Here is an 18,423-nt window from a genome sequence, read left to right on the forward strand (position 1 = left end):
AAAGTAAACATAATTACGTTATAAATAAACATAATTACGTTAAAATAGGTAATAATTATTTGCATGTGTAATCACGGGTCATTTTCTAGGATTGATTTGACTCTTACTTTTCGCAATGTTAAAATGAAGGATACTGCCAAATTTTGTAGGGCCCACCATGATATATGTGGATTATCCACACCGTCCATCCGTTATATCAACTGAATTTAGGGCATGAACCAAAAAACTAGCCAGATTTAAAGTTCAAGTGGACTACACCACAGGAAAAAGGGAATCGAACACCCACCATTAAAAACTTCTTAGGACCATTGTTTACTTTGGTGTGGGCCACTTCAACGTTGGATTTACCTCATTTTTTGGCTTTTCTAAAGTAAACATAATTACATTATAAATAAACATAATTACGTTATAATGGGTAATAATTATTTACATGTGTAATCACGGGTCATTTTCTAGGATTGATTTGACTCTTACGTTTCTCAATGTTAAAATGGAGGATACTGCCAAATTTTGTAGGGCCCACCATGATATATGCGGATTATCCACACCGTCCATCTATTATACCAACTGAATTTAGGGCATGAGCCAAAAAGCTAGCCAGATTTAAAGTTCAAGTGGACTACACCACAGGAAAAAGGGAATCGAACACCCACCATTAAAAACTTCTTAGGACCATTGTTAACTTTGGTGTGGGCCACTTCAATGTCGGATTTACCTCATTTTTTGGCTTTTCTAAAGTAAACATAATTACATTATAAATAAACATAATTACGTTATAATGGTAATAATTATTTACATGTGTAATCACGGGTCATTTTCTAGGATTGATTTGACTCTTACTTTTCTCAATGTTAAAATGGAGGATACTGCCAAATTTTGTAGGGCCCATCATAATATATGTGGATTATCCACACCGTCCATCTGTTATACCAACTGAATTTAGGGCATGAGCCAAAAAGCTAGCTAGATTTAAAGTTCAAGCTAGCTAGATTTAAAGTTCAAGTGGACTACACCACAGGAAAAAGGGAATCGAACACCCACCATTAAAAACTTCTTAGGACCATTGTTTACTTTGGTGTGGGCCACTTCAACGTTGGATTTACCTCATTTTTTGGCTTTTCTAAAGTAAACATAATTACGTTATAAATAAACATAATTACATTATAATAGGTAATAATTATTTATATGTGAAATCACGGGTCATTTTCTAGGATTGATTTGACTCTTACTTTTCTCAATGTTAAAATGGAGGATACTGCCAAATTTTGTAGGGCCCACCATGATATATGTGGATTATCCACACCGTCCATCTGTTATACCAACTGAATTTAGGGCATGAGCCAAAAAGCTAGCTAGATTTAAAGTTCAAGTGGACTACACCACAGGAAAAAGGGAATCGAACACCCACCATTAAAAACTTCTTAGGACCATTGTTTACTTTGGTGTGGGCCACTTCAACGTTGGATTTACCTCATTTTTTGGCTTTTCTAAAGTAAACATAATTACGTTATAAATAAACATAATTACATTATAATATGTAATAATTATTTATATGTGAAATCACGGGTCATTTTCTAGGATTGATTTGACTCTTACTTTTCTCAATGTTAAAATGGAGGATACTGCCAAATTTTGTAGGGCCCACCATGATATATGTGGATTATCCACACTGCCCATCTGTTATACCAACTGAATTTAGCATGAGCCAAAAAACTAGCCAGATTTAAAGTTCTAGTGGACTACACCACAGGAAAAAGGGAATCGAACACCCACCATTAAAAACTTCTTAGGACCATTGTTTACTTTGGTGTGGGCCACTTCAACATCGGATTTACCTCATTTTTTGGCTTTTCTAAAGTAAACATAATTACGTTATAAATAAACATAATTACGTTATAATGGGTACTAATTATTTACATGTGTAATCACAGGTCATTTTCTAGGATTGATTTGACTCTTACTTTTCTCAATGTTAAAATGGAGGATACTGCCAAATTTTGTAGGGCCCACCATGATATATGTGGATTATCCACACCGTCCATCTATTATACCAACTGAATTTAGGGCATGAGCCAAAAAACTAGCCAGATTTAAAGTTCAAGTGGACTACACCACAGGAAAAAGGGAATCGAACACCCATCATTAAAAACTTCTTAGGACCATTGTTTACTTTGGCGTGGGCCACTTCAATGTTGGATTTGCCTCTTTTTTTGGCTCATGCCTCAAAATGTTATAGTAAAGCAGATGAACAACACCAACATGTCATATACATCATGGTGGAGTTCATAAATTTAAGTTAATCATTTTGGATTGTTTCCCTAGCAGAAGTACTTGCCTATTTCCAAACAAGGTGAAATTGTAATGAGTAGGTATTGGCTATGAATTTGAAAAATCAAACAGGCCCTTATAGCTTCTATAATAAAAAATTTTCCTCGTTTGAATCCGGGTATGATTAGATGATGGCTTGGAGCTATTCCACGTTAGAAGTAAGAGGTAAGTATTAAGACCCCTTCCAGTCAAAATTGGACTGTTGCTGTATTTTCTACTAAGCCTTGTAACTATTGCAGCAAATTCAAATGATAAGTGTGTATAGCAAGGGAGATTTCCAAAGCATGTTCTATATATCCACGGGGGATAGGACAGACCGATGGCATGGATTACCAAAACATGACCCTGAATTGTAAACCATGTTCGAAAATATATATTAGAAAATCAAAAATAAAATTATTTAAATGTTAATGCTAGGCTGAATCACGTCCTTTAAGCTTGATTCGCCCTCTTATTGATTGTTGATGGGTTAAAGGTGGATTGCCTACAGGATAAGATGAGCCTTTGTTGGGGGATCGCGGAAGCATACAGAATTTAGTAATACATTGTCACAAACCAAGTATCAAGAGAACACAACGATTTTAATGTAGAAAAAATTCTTGCAGGAAAAAAAAAAAAAAAAAACTATGGAACAAAGCGACAGATGAACACTACGAAAGTAAAAATTATAAAGAGAAAGAGATTACCCGATTTGAACATCCTCAAATCTCACCCTTGCTACACACTTTGAGCCCATTGGACGAATTTGAAAAACTCCTAGGAATATTTTATAAAGCCTTCTCTCTAGATCTTGTGTGCAACAATCACAAATGGATCTACTTAAGATCTTGGTAAACGCAATTGGTCATCTGTCAACTTGATGAGTGATTGTCTGGCATTTTTCCTAGAAGGAAAATGTTTTGAAGGGATTATATTAAATTCTGATGAGGGGAGGCCCAATGATCAAGATGTTGGCTACGGGGAAAGTGTGGGGTGGTAGAAAGCTTTTCCACCCACTGTCTCGTGGTCTCTCTGCCCTCTCTCTTGGAGAGTGTGTGTGTCGCTCTTTTACTCCTCTTGCCATCTCTACAAGCTCAATAAAAGGCATCTTCCTTCAAGGGCAGCAGGCGGCTACTATATCGGATCACTTTGGCACAATCTTCGGTATCTCCCATCTGCAGCATCAGTCGATTGAAGGGCGTATGAGCCAATGGTAGCTAGCTTGCTGATGAGGGAATTCTTCATCCGCAAGCTACTGCCTAGCCTGATCCTTTGAGAAATATAGCGGGCCAGAAATGAAGCGAGGTTTGAACATAAACCCATGGTCATTGCGGTTTGCATAGCCTAAATTAAATGGTGGGTAAAAATCATGTTCGAAGGAAAGGTGATGAAAAGTTCTCCCAGGACTAGATTTTGGAAGGATTGTGGTTATTGGCTCCTCCCCAACAGAGATTTCGGGCTGTAATTGTCAGATGGGTGAATTTGGCTATGGAATGGGTAAAGTCGAATATAGATGGCTCGGCGAGGGGCAATCTGGGTATGTTAGGTGGCGGTGGAATTTGCAGAGGGGACCGGGGGAATTTCATTTTTGCTTTCTTGAAAGGGTATGGGTTGGGCTCAAATAATCGAGTCGAACTCTATGCGGTATATGATGGGATTTTTCTATTTGCCTAGACAATGGGCTGAATAAGATCGAAGTGGAAATTGATTCGAAGGTTGTGTTCAACCTCCAACCCGAGAAGTCGTCCGCATCTTGGATTTGGAAACCGTGGATTTCTAGGATCGACAAGCTGAAGCAGAGAGGGTCAATGTCCTTAAGGCTTATTCAAAGAGAATGCAACAGGCCAGCAGACGGATAGCCCGTAAGGGGAGCGAAGCCTTGTCCTTCTCCCTCTTCAAGCATGTGAATGATCTTCCAACGTAAGTTCGGGGGCTGATCTTCTTGGATAAAGTGAGTCTAGGCACTATGAGGACTTTTCCAATGGACCCTTAGGTAGAGTTTTTGTATATTCGTGATCGATTCGGCGGTCCCATATGATAGGCGACTCCTATGTTTTTAGCTACCGGGGTAGCCCGAAATGTCTAGCTGCATGTATAGTGTCTTTTCATTCAATGAAAGTACAAATGAGTTGTTAAAAAATAAAAAATACTGCCAGAAAGAGGGGTAGAGGCTACGGATAAAAACCGTTGCTATATTACTACGGTTATAGTCCGTAGTATGACCGTAGCAAGTAGCTTAAGGTCAGAACCTATGGCTACAAATTAAATCTGTAGCAATAGATATCTAATTACTACAAATATAATCCATAGCTATACTTTCCGTAGTAAACTGTAAATACAGCTATAAATAATATCTGTAGCTAAAAGTAAAATGAAATCCGTAGGAATATTCTTAGTTACAATAGCTACGAGTAATAGCCGTAGCTAATTTTTTTTAAAAAAAGGTTTATTGCCTTGGTATCTGTTACCATTGCAAGAACCTACTGGGATTGATCAACTCATTTAAGCTAATACAATTAATGCTGATAGGAATTGTATATATAATGCAATCAGGAAAACAAAGCAGCGCATTTATTACAAATAGCAATCAAATCATACAATGCATCTTACATTCACAAGTGAATGCTAGGATTTTTGGAAAATACTTCCAATGTATTTTGTCAATTTCCTCAAAAATCAAGTGGTCTTATTGTTCTTACCCACAAGATAAAAGTACCATCTGTTGTGGGAAGTATTAAAGAAGTCATGAATTGTGAAGTACTATTTACAGCATTGAGGAACAAAGAAGTATTTACCACAAAATAAAAAATAAAAAAATTAAAAAATAAAGAAAACTCGTAAGCTAAATAAAAGAACGCAACAGTCACGAGCAAGATACGTTCCAATGACCACTCCAGTTGCAAAATTTTCACTGAGTTTCCAGCTGCCAGGAAACAGAGAAGGCTCGACTCTGTCCTTGGAGATTGTCATGATAGTACCTGGAAACAAGTGCACAAATTAGAAAAGGGAAATTTTCAAGGGAAAAGTAAGAAAATGATCACGACAATCCCATAACATAACACAGATGAAAACAATTTCAACAGCATTCAATCTAAGAGAGTTTCTAACCATCGTTAAGAATTGCAATGACAAGAACCATGAAAGGAGGGAAGTCAAATCTCCAGAACAGAGCCAGCAACACAAAGCCTAGCTGTTCCATAGTAACACAGGGTGTCAAAAGGAAGTGATTGTTCTATGATACACTTATTGCATTTCACAAGTATTTCCTCATAGATATATTCAGAAGATCCATAGACAGTAAGGATACCTGCTTCACATTATTTTGGAACAAGGAAACAGTAGAGGGAAAAAAGAAGGCATAGTTGACAACTTACCACAATACGGATAGTGATAGACATGTCACATGAGATATATCTGCATGACAAAAAAAAAAAAAAAGAAGTAAAAGTTGTCAACATCTAGACACACTTCTGTTTCTCACAGACACATTTTTACCTTGTAGGGTAAATCTAGACGAAGGGCTTGAAATAACATTGAATATTATTTTATGCAGAAGAAGAAAAACAGCAGAACAGATTGTCAAAAGCGAATGTGGAAATTATTCAAGAACCTCTTTACATGAAATTTATATGATCCACCAAAAAAAAAAAAATGAAAAAAAAAAAAAAAATGAAAAGAGGAAGAAGAGGAAGAAGAAAAGCATTAGGGTGTTGTGGAAATAGAAGTATTAGTGCTTTATTCCCATCATCACAAGAATTGTCCATGTTCATATAAAACTGATTATGGCATGAATCGGTAACATGTATGAGGACAAAAATTAGGTTCTTCATGTGTATATATGCATTTGTTTGATTTATATTTTAGCCACATATATACTATGCTGACTTCTAATGCAGCTGCCTTGTTCGCTTGAAAACCAACCAAGCACAACAAAGCTGTTGATTCATGAAATATTTTGGACCATTGACATTTTTAAGGTACAACGACATTTTTGCTTTCCTCAACGATTGGGGTCCCTTCGTATGGTGTGAACTAAGTACTTTCCCCAATCAAGCCATCCCAAACAGATCCATGTCATGGTACGTAAATATCAAAAGTGGAACAGGTCAGCAGCACAAGCACAGTCCCTATCTGTAATATAGCAAATGAAAGCATGAGACTACTGTATAGTTCTTTATTTTCTGAAAAATTGCACGGCTTGTTAAAATGGCACTAATGATTACACTCAATTCAGGCTCTGTTAGAACTATGTCAGAAGCACTTCGAGCAGCATCTGTTGCATCTGGCCACTGTAATTCCTGTGTTTGCCTTCTTTAATGCAGGTGCATCATTGACCCCATCACCTGTCATTCCATAGATGTGCTTTCTAGCTTGGAGTTTCTTCACAATCTCATACTTGTGTTTTGTGGAAGAAAACATAGTATAAGAAATGGCATAAGAAAAATTGATAGGACCAACAGAATATGCAAAAATTTTACCAGGAAACACCCCAGCAAAACCATCAGCCTTTTCAATTAGTCCATCCACAGGTAGAGCCGAAACTAATTCATCCTTGCTGTCCCCCAGAAGACATGAAGATGGGTATATGTTTGTACCCATTCCCAACCGACACTCAGTTTCCTTAGCAATTGCCAATTGATCACCTGCAATGGTTTCCATGGGGGACATTAGTGGAAACATATTTAGTGATATAGCAGCACTGACTGGCAGTGCAATAATACAAAGAAAACCAGTTCAAACATGAAAAGAATGATTTTGACAATGAGAAAACTCAGAAAAAGTTTTCACTACTCCCAAACTTCAGTTGGGAAATCTGTAAATATAAAGGGAAAAAGGAATTGATAAGCTATTGTATTTATTGTTTGGCTGTGGATATCTCTGTTTAACCTTTTGCTCGTACTATGAAATTTGCTTAGCTCAGTTCAGTGTTGATTCAATTCACAGAAACAGAAAGAAAAGAATTGTTAATATCACAACTGCTGGACAGTAATTGATGCTAAATTCTCAGGAAATGCCATCATATTGGAAATCTAGAAATCAAACGAATGGCAGATGAGTAAAATAACATTTATCATAATACCTATAGTTGTTCTTCACAACAAAATATAATGGTGATCCTACTCTGAGATGCTCTGAAACATTATCAAAATAACCCTGCATGACATGTCCATCAGATGGTTCCACAAAGCAGGCATTGCAGATTCAAAGAAGACATGAAAGAGCACCACAAAACTGAATGGAATTGGTGCATCAGAGAAATTTGAAACACCACCTGAAGATATGAATCTCGCGGAATAACAATCTTTTGTTCCAATCCAGGTTGAATCCTTGTAGATAATGCCTTAAACATTCAAAAGAAAGAGTACAGTTTTATAAGACCATAGTACAACTAAGTAAAAAGCATCTATTTTCCAATTGGAAACTGATTCTAAAAGGAAATGAAAGGAAGATTTGTTATATGGTGTCAATTAGAAGGGATTAACTTGTAAGAAAGTTAATCCTGACAGATGCAACTAAATAATATGGTAAAGCATTTTAAATTTTAAATCATGGCTATCTATTCGAATTCTATGAAACTCTATCCGATTAGGAGGAGAAAATGAAACTCAAATCATGGCTATTTATACAGCTTTTCCTAACGAATTTGAATGGCTACCAGAAGATGAAGAAAATGAATTAGAAGAGACTGGAATCTCCCCAAAACGTGATGCACCATGTATTTGGCTTTGCAATCGTAAATGATCTTCAACGAGCATTAGAATCACAATTGCATTCTCTGCCAAAGCCACAGAAAGGTGAGCAGCAGACTCTGCTTCTGCTTTAACTTCTTGTGGGGACAAACCCTCAGCTGCAACACCAGCAGTTGCTGCTGCAATAACTTGAGTCTGTTGCAAAAGAAAAGGTGGATTTAAACATTATTATAGATTTTGTCATCTAATAATAGCAGTAATGTTTTCTTGATTCAACTGGAAAGCATAACAGCAAGACGCCATCTGAATTAATGGTGGCTGGATGGACTTAAAACCTTTTAAACTAATAAAACAGGTATAAAAGTCAACCAAAGAAAAAACAATACTCAACAGTATGTGATTGTTATGAAAGTTTATTCAAATGAAGAAATACATGAGAAGATGCCTGAATACAATTTCCTTTCTTGGTCGCTACAGTGTTGATATTCCCCAATGCAACAACCTGAATGTCAGGTTATTAGGCATGCAGAAAGAACACCAATCATAATATCAGCAAAAGATCTGTGTGTGAACAAACATGAAGACGAGATTCTGAAACAATGACATTTCGCAAGCCCCGAATGACAAACAAAAAATGTATGCAAAAATGCTACTCCATTTCTTGGAAAAGGAAATTGTTCTGTCAAACATTCATGGCAGATATTAGCCAACATTGTTATGAGTACAGCCTTAAATTACATTTCCTTGTGTTTCGTTTGTCTTTTTTTTTTTTTTCATAAACAAATATTGGTCTGGATGGATTACAGCTGATCAGATTTTTGTATCATCAACATGGCATAAACATATCCAATTCTTGAACTTCTAGGTTCACCAATCTATAAATAGCAACAGTTCTACATTATCCCCCATTTAACAAATAAGCTCTTACCAGTTTATACAACTAAAAATAAATGAGAAAGAAGTTGATGAATAACATTCAAGATAGAAAGGTAAACAATCATTAATTGAAGTTTGTTGAAGCGTAATTAGAGAAATTGTTTTTGGCCTTTCATGATTACAGGCGTTTAGGGACCATACCATTTATCAACTTCAGCATACCCTCTGAAGCTCTAAGGCTAATCTTCGATTTCTCAAGAGGTTGGTTGTTTGCCTTGTGCATTCGTGACGTTAGTTTGAAATGAGAGGCAATATGGCAATTCTTACAAGGAAAGATTGAAGAGGTTTCCCTGCCCCATGGTGCTCGACTGAGAGATCTGGAACCCACTCATCAGGTGGGTCCCATCATAGACATGCCCTTGGTTGAAAAGCTAGGCCAGTCACTCATCAGTGTATATGGGTTGCCCACCTGATGAGTGGACTGACCTGACTTTTCTTCTTTCTTTATTTTTTTAGCCAGGGTATGGTCAGATGGGGTCCCACCTGATGACTGGCCGGATCCATTCATGTGCCATATTAGCACGCATACTGCGAATTGCCTCTTCCATTTCTCTGGAATCACTAGCATTTCTCCTTACAAATAGGATTCTGGTTTCTGACAAGTATGTCAACCCACAGGTATAGGGGATCTGTCAATCTTACAACAATGAACAAGCCCAATGAATTCCTTTCTTCTGTGTGGGGGTTGAAGCAACAACCATCGTCTTAGAGGCTGGGGCCCTTCCCTTACCCGCCAAAATCTCTCGTGGAGAAGATTAACGAAGGGAAAGGATCTCGTTTTGTTAATTTCCTTGCCGAAAAATGTGCTGAGACATTCCCTGGGGAGACACCTCCAAGCATGGATAAGCCTATCAAAGAAGAGTTCCTTACTAAGATTCTTCCAAGCAAACTCTAACCACAACAAAAGAGCAAAAGGGTAGGGAATAATCTTATTTTGTTTCACTCACAGTTATTTATTTTTTTCTCTTGGAAATGTATCCGCTTAGTCGACATGAAATAATCTAATTGCATCTGTAATGAGCATTGCAGGGAGTGGCAGAACAATACATGAAACCTTGCATCGGTGATACTGCTTTATGCTCATGTTGGTCTGAATCAGCTCTTATTCCTCAAGTCCTGTACAGAATGTCATCAGACTGAAACAGGGCCACCATTCTTTGGAGTCCCATAGGGAGTGTCGTCAAACTGAAACAGGACCATTCCTTTCTCCATCCCAGAGCATTGGGGGATTTTTATTTTTTATTTTTGCCCCCTGCAATAGTTTCTATAGTTCTGCAAGTAAGCTTGTGGATGCTTTGAAAAGTTTGAAGTGTTCCAGTTTTAAGGTTGGAAGATTCTTTTGAATCCTTTCGGATGCTTTTTTGTGGTAGCTACTGGTGATTTGGGGTGAGTTTCCTTCAACTTCTTTGACTTTGGGAAATCACGTTTCATCAGAACGAAAGAGGTAACCAAAATGCTCGAATTTCTGGAAGATTTGGAATAATGGAAATGATTTTTCCAAGAATGGCTGGAAAATAAAAGAAAAAAAAAAAAAAAAAAATCAACGGAAATGGTGTTTCTGCAGAAATAGAATTTTCTCCAAAAAACTTTTCCATGGATCCAAACAGGCCCTCAAGGAACTTACCAAAGTGGTTATAAAGAATGAAAGGGAGACTGTAAACTGAAAGAAACCTTCTCCCAGTGAAGTTTGATTGATCAGCACGGAATTGAGAATTCCTAGTTGTAGGTGTGTTTAGCATGAGTGAATTAGCTTTAACACATGAATGAGTGAATTAGCTTTAACACATGGCTTATCACAGATCTAATTCTAAACACATGCCATTTCAAAAAACAATTAGCATGCCATTTCATCAAACAGATAGCATGCATGAAATCTAACCATTTCATCAAACAGATAGCATGCCATTTCATCAAACAGTTAGCATGCATCAAATTTTTTATTTTTATTTTTTTGCAAAGGAAGGAAGCAAATGTCACTACCCCCAAGAATCTTAAACATGCTGAAGGACATGGATCCGTCACTTACAAGAAGATTCCAAGGGAAATTGATACATGAAAAAGTCTTATGTACATGAAGCTAGAGACCATGTGCATTTCATACCGAAAAGAAATCAAGGAAAAAAGAAAAGAAAAGGCCAGCCAACAACCGTGTTCTCAAAAGTCAAGCAAATACATAATCATCAAGGTAAATAAGTTGGAATACGATGTTTTCCAAGCATCAATGTTTTACTCAAAAAAGTCCCACATTAGTGGAAGATTAAGCCAACCTACGGCAGATTAGTCCACCATCCGACTCTGCACGACTATCTCTCGTACTCTACGGTTGTACTCACGCTTGTTCTCACTGAACATGCATGCAGCTTCTGAACATGCATGCAGCTTCTGAATTTGCAGGTGAGTTCGGGTTCGGATCACAGAGCAATGACTGGATTGATGTGAGTATTGCACCTACATCATAAATCGGACCCCACTGGTTCTGTAGGATATCCAAACAAATACTCCCATCTGCGTAGATGTGTGGATGAAACATTCTAGAAACAAACCGAACTGTTGGTGGCTTATTTGGATAATCCTCTGTAAACTGAAGTGTCAACTTAAACGTACCTCCATCCCAAGGAGTGTCATCGTGTCCAAATATAACAGCATTCCAAAGCATGATATTGTTGTCTTGGGAAGCACCGCTAATACCTGCAGGAGGGTCCTGTTGCAACCTCTTGAAATCCAGCATCAGCCTCTTCCTTGCAGGAGTCGACATCCTCACCGCCTGAAAACAGAAAACCAGCGGAGAGAATTAGGGCTTCTTTGTAGGCTTAGGGAAGAAGATCAGATGAAGAATTTCATGGCGAGCGATGATCGGATCCGAAGAGAAAGCGAGCGAGAGAGAGAGCAGCATGCATCAAATATGAAAGACAGAAAAAGAGACATAAAGAGAGGAAGATATCAAACCTATGCCTCAAAGAAATGAGAACGGTTTCAAATGGCGTGTGTTTCTTCGGGTAAGAGCTTCACGGCTGCTGCAATGGAGAGATAGAAGAGACGGTGGAGATATTGGAAAGGAAGGGAGGAGAATGAGAAAGACGGAGCAGATATCGGAAGGGGGAGAGGATTGGGGAACGGAGAGAGAGGAATAGGAAAGGGAGCGAGAGCGAGAGAGCGAGAGACAGAGACATGGACGGTCCTGTTTTGGGCGCGCGCCCAAATTTGGGCGTCGTTTCGTGAGACGGACCGTGGACGGTCCTGACGGGGATCCATGGGCTCACCATGATGTATTTGGTTTATCCATTCTAACCATTAATTTTAATAAATTATTTTACTCCATTATTCTAAACTTCAGATAGATTGAAGGCTCAAGTGGACCACACCATAAGAAGTAAATGTGATTTAATCTCCTTATTTCCTACCGTGTGGCCCACTCGAGCCTTTCGATGTAGCTGATTTTTTATTTCATGCCTAAAGTAATATATGGACGGCTTAGATAGATCACGTATATTCTTTTGGGCCTTAGAGCCCCTTACAACACCATTAATTATTAATGGTGTGGCTATGGATTAAAACTGCAGTAATTTAATTATGGTTTATATCCATGGTAAAAAACAAGGTGGTCAATATCCTTTACCCCTTTTTTTTGGTAGTGAATAAAAAAAAAAAATGCTCAATAAAAGGCCACATCGGGAGTATTCTCCATGCCACCTCCAACTTCCATGCCTTTTAAGTGCCTGCCCCAGCTTGGACGATGACCTTCACTCTAGCTACAACTTGGACTAAACCAAGTATCGAACACATGCCCACCCTCACCGCCTTTCAAAAAGTGTTCCCCAAAGCGACGAAAACTAATTCAAGCCATGCATGCGCTAGTACACCATACAAGCGAATCCATATACCCCTTCCTTGCCGAGGATAGATTTCGGGTTCCGGGTCATTGTGACCAAGTCGGACTCGGTCCGGATTAGTCCGGGCCAAAACCAGACTTGGATCGGGTCAGGCATGCTAGACTCAGTAATGAGTTGGGTTGAGTTCGGGTTAAGTATATTTCAAAACTAGATGGAGTCGGATAAGTCGTAACTTGGTCCAAGTCAACTCAATGCCCAACTCTACTCTCAACCACCATTACCCAAGGTGGTGAGGTCAGCTTGAACCTAAGGTCGACCCCATTTATAGGCTAATACCCTATACTGATAATGAAAAATGGATTGACTGCATGGATTTATAACACATACATCACAGTGGACCTTAGAAAGGTTTCAATGGTGGGTGTCATTGTCCCCACTATTTCCTGTGTGGGGCTAAAAGATGTTTCGGACCTGTTCACTCCCCAAGTATAGGGTTGTGATGTAGTAATAAACTCGGTAAGACCGAGGTCGAATCCACAGGGACTGAAACCTGTACGTTATCTGAAACCAAGTAGAACTAGAACTAGACTAAGATGTGATTTAAACCAAATAGAACTTAAGGAATAATTGTGGAATAATTATCTAAAACTTTAAGGGAATTCAGAGGAAGGAAACTAGGGATTCAGAGGATCCACTTGTAGGGATCAGGGAGATCTTATGCCTGCATCAAGAATTATTGAATTTAAACTGAACTTACTTGATCTGGTTTTCAAGAGATGAAAGGTATATGAATTAGAATGGATTCCATCATCAACCATGCCCAGGAGACAAAGCAAACAACAAGATTAAACTAATTACCAACCAAACAACAATGTATGAGGATCAGGAAGGGTACTGTCATCCTACCATGCCCATGGAGCAATGATGAACAACAGGGCTTCCTGACTTCATAAACATAAAAAGGGGAAGAAAATATTCAAAGTCATTGCAAACCCATTGTAATTTCAGTCACAACAGACCATAAAAGACTAAAAAATATTCCTTTAATAATCAACTAAATCAAGTTCAGTTTATAAATTCAAATTAAACGCCTGAGGTAGTGTCTCCCATCTCACTACAGGCTTCACCTCTTAGCCCTAGCTAAGAGGATTAGCCACACATGGATGGGCTGATTAAACAACAAAATAAAAATAAAAAGAAAAAGAAAAGAACAAGAAGGGAAGAGAGAGAAAACCCAGTCGTCCTGTTACCTCCCACGGCTTCCACCTCACGTTTCTTCCTTTTCTTCCTTCCTTCAAAGCCAACCCCTGCTAAGAATCGAGCTCACGTTCCAGCCGTGCCTCAACTGAGCTCCGTCTCACCAAGCTCAGCTCACGATCCTAGCAACCCAAGCTTTCTTCCCCAAAGAATCTCCTTCACGTGTCTGCCTCCAGCCGACCTCCGTTTGATGATCCTTCTCTTTCTCTCTCTCCTTTTTTTATAGCACTCTCGTCGGAGACGAATTTCCGTCCTCCATGCGGAAGTCTTACGCACCAGAGACTGTGTTGGAGTCGGAATAAAACAGTTTTCGCAGCAACAGGCGGAGGACCCGCGATCAACCCGCGTTTGGCTTGAGATTTTGGACGATTGATCGTCCAAAATCAAAATCGGACTTCTTGGTGGTGGTCACGGATCCCCTGTTGATGAGAATGAACGATTTGGATTGCTGATCCGATCACCGTCCTGATCACGGAACGACCTCGAAGTCCCGGTTGCGCGTAACAGGGCTTGCGCGGTTCTTGCGCTGGGATGTTGGTGGAGGCCATGAACGATGCTAGAGAGGAAATCCACTTCGTCAGTTGGATTCGCCTCGGAATTCTGGTTGGAGATGGACGGTTTTGGTTGTCCGTTGATGCGGCCCATTGAATTGCAACGCAGCCGTCCATCCTGCATTTAAACAGAGACCCATGCACATATGCGTGTATGGGTTTGGAGAAACCCCTCTTGTATGGTCGGTTGGATCCTCTGGAATGACTGGACGGTCCGGATTGTCGAAATGATGCGCGAGTGGGGCCCACATCGAGCGCCCTTCGAAACAGCGTCGGTCGCTGTTTCCTTGTTAAAGACGGACTTCGGGTCAGCTGGATTTTTGACCGGACTCTCCGTCCCGTGCATTGCTGGTGCACATGTACCCTATGTACATGCAATGTACATATGGGTCCATCGTAATGTTCGAGAGAAATCTGTGCCGTCCATCCATCCTGTCATATCTTATAAACCGTCCATACCAATTTTGAAGTATATCCAGATATCAGGCGGGCCCCATATAATGATTACAAGGGCTAATCTGTCCGTTGGGCCACTTTTACAGTGATCCAGGAGCTGAAATTTTATGTGTACGGTTCATTTATGGTCCTCAGGCCACGTATGGAGTTTTGAACTGTTCGGATGGTGGGAACCCTATGATCTTGCATTCTGGCTGACTTTCAGGCCACTTGAGCCCCAGTTTCTCAATTTTTCCGAGTCCCTAATGTGTAATTCTGTTGATCTTGGGTCCCTGGAGTCCGTCCCATGCTTTGGTGTCATTAGAGCGTTAAGTCCATGCTTTAAGCACCCTTTTCGGTCTAGGCTTATACATACACTCTGCATTACAAACACGATTAATCAGGCCATTAAGCGGTATCATACATGTAAATCTATGCAATCAACTGGGTCTGATATGCAATATTTGACCCTCAACAGGACCAAGCTGATCTTTGTATTTTTTTTCTTCATCTAGGTTACGTGACCTTCTAGTGGGCTCCACAGTTCGGAGAGGTTTGGGTGTGCGAGCATGTGTGCAACAGGTTAAGGTTTAAGGTGCGCAAGGGTGTGTGTAATGGCTCGGGGTTCAGGTCGAGGTTCTTCTTTCTTCTCTTCTTTTTCCTCTCTTCTTCTCATGTTTTCTCTATTTCTTTTCTCTCCTCTCCTTTCTCTTTTCTTTCTTTCTTCCTTTCTCATTTCCTCTTTGTCTTTCTTCCTCTCTCTTTTTTCCTATCTTTCTTTTTCTTTCTTCCTCTTTCATTTCTCATTTGTTGTTAACCTTAGATGTGTAGATAACTAATTAGGATTAGGGAGTAAGTTAGCTAACCTAACTTAGGTTAGGTAGTCGAGTGCATGCATTGGTGGAGAGTGAGGTTAGTGGTAAGGTGGCTAGCATGCATGATGCGTGTGTGTGTGTGTGTGTGTGTGTGTGTGTGTGTGTGAGAGAGAGAGAGAGAGAGAGAGAGAGAGGGGGGGGGGGGGGGGGGGTGGGGGGGTTGTGGGGTGTGATGTAAGGGTGGTGGGAAGTGAAGTAAGAGAGAGATGTAATGCATGGTATAGGAAATAGACCACGGGCCTTAGTTACATGGGCTTGACTAAGTCAAGGCCCATCATGGTGGGGTGGTGAAGTCCATTGTCTTCTCTTTGGGTGCTCCTCACGAGCAGGAACGGATGTGCACTAGCTCACGCGGGTTTGCACCTGTGTGAGGTCATGCAGGTGTGAGGGTACGATCACGCATGTGGGAAGGGTTGATTACACACATATGGGGGGTACGAATGCATACATATGGGGATCAGGGCACACGTACATGTGGATCAATCATGCACGTGCAGAGAGCTAGAGCACACACACCAACAGTGCGATCACACGCGCATGGGAAGCCAGGGTAGTTTCAGAAAATTTTGAGAAAATGACCACTGTAGACAAAACCTTTTATCCAGCGGTTTTTATGAAGGAATACAAACTTATGTTACCAACTTAGACAAGCACGTGCGGACAGCAAATTTGAGGACGAAACTACCCTTCCTTTTCACTTTTCAATGCTGCGTCGTTTCCTCTCCCTCCCTTCCCTCGCTCCATTTTCGGAAAAAAAAAAAAAAAAAAAAAACAGACGAAAACTCCACCACTACATCTGTTGCTTGGATCGCACCACGCTCTAGCTGGATCCCACCCTCTCCATTCATCAGCATTAGGGCGTTTTTCTGAAAATGGTCCCTCGACGAAAGAAAGTACGCACTACAGGTGTAATGTAGTACATTTACCTAAACGGTGTAAATTTTTTGTGGGCCATTGAACTGCTGGATGAAGCTCGCATCTTGGTTTTCGGTTCATCCATGCAAAAATCATCCTATGAACATGATGAATTACAAGTAAAACATCATTGTGGGGCCATAACAAGGTTTCTACGGTGGAACCACTGTTTCCTGTGGTGTGATCCACTTGATATTTCGATATGCCACCATTTTGGGCTAAAACCCTTACTTTAGATGGAAAAACGGATGAACGTCGTGGATAGTCCACATACATTCAAGGCGGGCCCAACTCAGTTTTATTTATTGTTGTTATTATTATTTTTTTACTATTAACTTTTTTTTTTTTGGGTTAGCTTGTTAGTACACACCCATGTCAGTACACACGCTCCATGTTAGCCACCCCCGCTAGTGATCCATACCAGACCTCAAGTGTTGACACGAGGTATCTCTACTCAGTCTGCCAATTGAGCTATGGATCTGGGTGTGCCCAACTCAGTTAACTCAACACTATAAGTGTGTACTGAGCAAACTATAAATCCAAATTACGAGAGGTATTGGTCCATTTGACCTACTTCTCGGTTCATGATTGGTGTAATTCCTTAAGCAATTCATAAATTTGACGGAGATATCATAAAAATATGATGGGGAACTTCCACGGATTCATGTAATGTAACGAAAAATTTTATCAACCACTCGGACAATTTCATTAATTGCTCGGTCAAATTCACCGAAGAGAATTTCATGTAAATCTCGGTCAATTTCATTAACTGCTCGGTCAAATTCACCAAAGAGCAAATTGTTAGGCTAGGTCAATTACATTTAAAGTTCATTCCAATTCATGTTAGCCTCACCCAATTTCAAGCATGCCTCGGTCAAATTCATGTTTCCCTTGCTCAATTTCTCGGTTGCCTCGTTGAAGTTTTACGTTGCCTTGCTCAATTCCCAGGTTCCCTCACTCAATTCCTAGGTTGCCTCGCTCAATTGATAGGTTGCCTCGCTTAATTTCTAAGTTCTCTCGCTCAATTCCTAAGTTGCCTCATGTTGAGGGTCAAATATTGCATATCAGACCCAGTTACTGCATAAATTTACAAGCATGATACCGCTTAATGGCCTGATTTAATCATGTTTGTGATGCAGGGCGTATTCACGAGCTTGGGCTGAAAAAGGGTACTAAAGGCATGGATTTAACAGTCTGAAGTCACCAAGGCAAGCGACGGACCCTATGAGACCAAGATCGACAGATTTGCACGCCAGGGACCCAAGGAAATCGAGGAATTGAAGCTCAAGTGGCCTGAAAAGTATCCAAAATGCAAGATCATAGGGTTCCCACCATCCGATCAGTTTGAAACTCCATACGTGGCCTGAGGACCATAAATGAACCGTACACGTAAAATTTCATCCATTGGATCGCTGTGGAATTGGCCCAACGGACGTATCAGCCCATAAAATCATTGATTTTGGGCTCGCCTGCTATTTAGATGAGCTTGAAAATTGGTCTCAACGCGTTAAAGGAGCTGACAATACGGATGGACGGAGCGGATTTCTCACAAACATCTCTGTGGGACCCATACAGGTAGTACATGTACACGCTACACATGTGCACCGGGCGCACACCAAAAAAAATC

At 40.0% G+C, this 18,423-nt stretch overlaps 1 protein-coding gene and 1 long non-coding RNA gene across 2 annotated transcripts; both read right to left on the reverse strand.

The window, feature by feature from the left end:
* Positions 1-6,016: 6,016 nt before the first annotated feature.
* LOC131235193 (uncharacterized) lies at positions 6,017-10,786 on the reverse strand. The gene is made up of 3 exons (XR_009165977.1): positions 8,150-10,786; positions 7,388-7,593; positions 6,017-6,950 (listed from the first exon to the last, which is right to left on the reverse strand). It is a non-coding gene; the product is annotated as an uncharacterized LOC131235193 (long non-coding RNA).
* A 298-nt stretch (positions 10,787-11,084) lies between these two features.
* Positions 11,085-11,834, reverse strand: LOC131235197 (ubiquitin-conjugating enzyme E2 2-like). The gene has a single exon (XM_058232344.1). The coding sequence runs from the start codon at positions 11,686-11,688 to the stop codon at positions 11,275-11,277; it is 414 nt and encodes a 137-aa protein (XP_058088327.1). The 5' UTR covers positions 11,689-11,834; the 3' UTR covers positions 11,085-11,274.
* Between the last annotated feature and the right edge of the window lie 6,589 nt (positions 11,835-18,423).

The sequence above is a fragment of the Magnolia sinica genome, chromosome 2 (assembly GCF_029962835.1).
Source record: "Magnolia sinica isolate HGM2019 chromosome 2, MsV1, whole genome shotgun sequence".
NCBI lineage: Eukaryota > Viridiplantae > Streptophyta > Magnoliopsida > Magnoliales > Magnoliaceae > Magnolia > Magnolia sinica.

What these genes read in the sequence shown, in the direction of transcription:
- LOC131235197 (XM_058232344.1), bottom strand. Translation starts at nt 11,688, where the DNA reads ATGTCGACTCCTGCAAGGAAGAGGCTGATGCTGGATTTCAAGAGGTTG.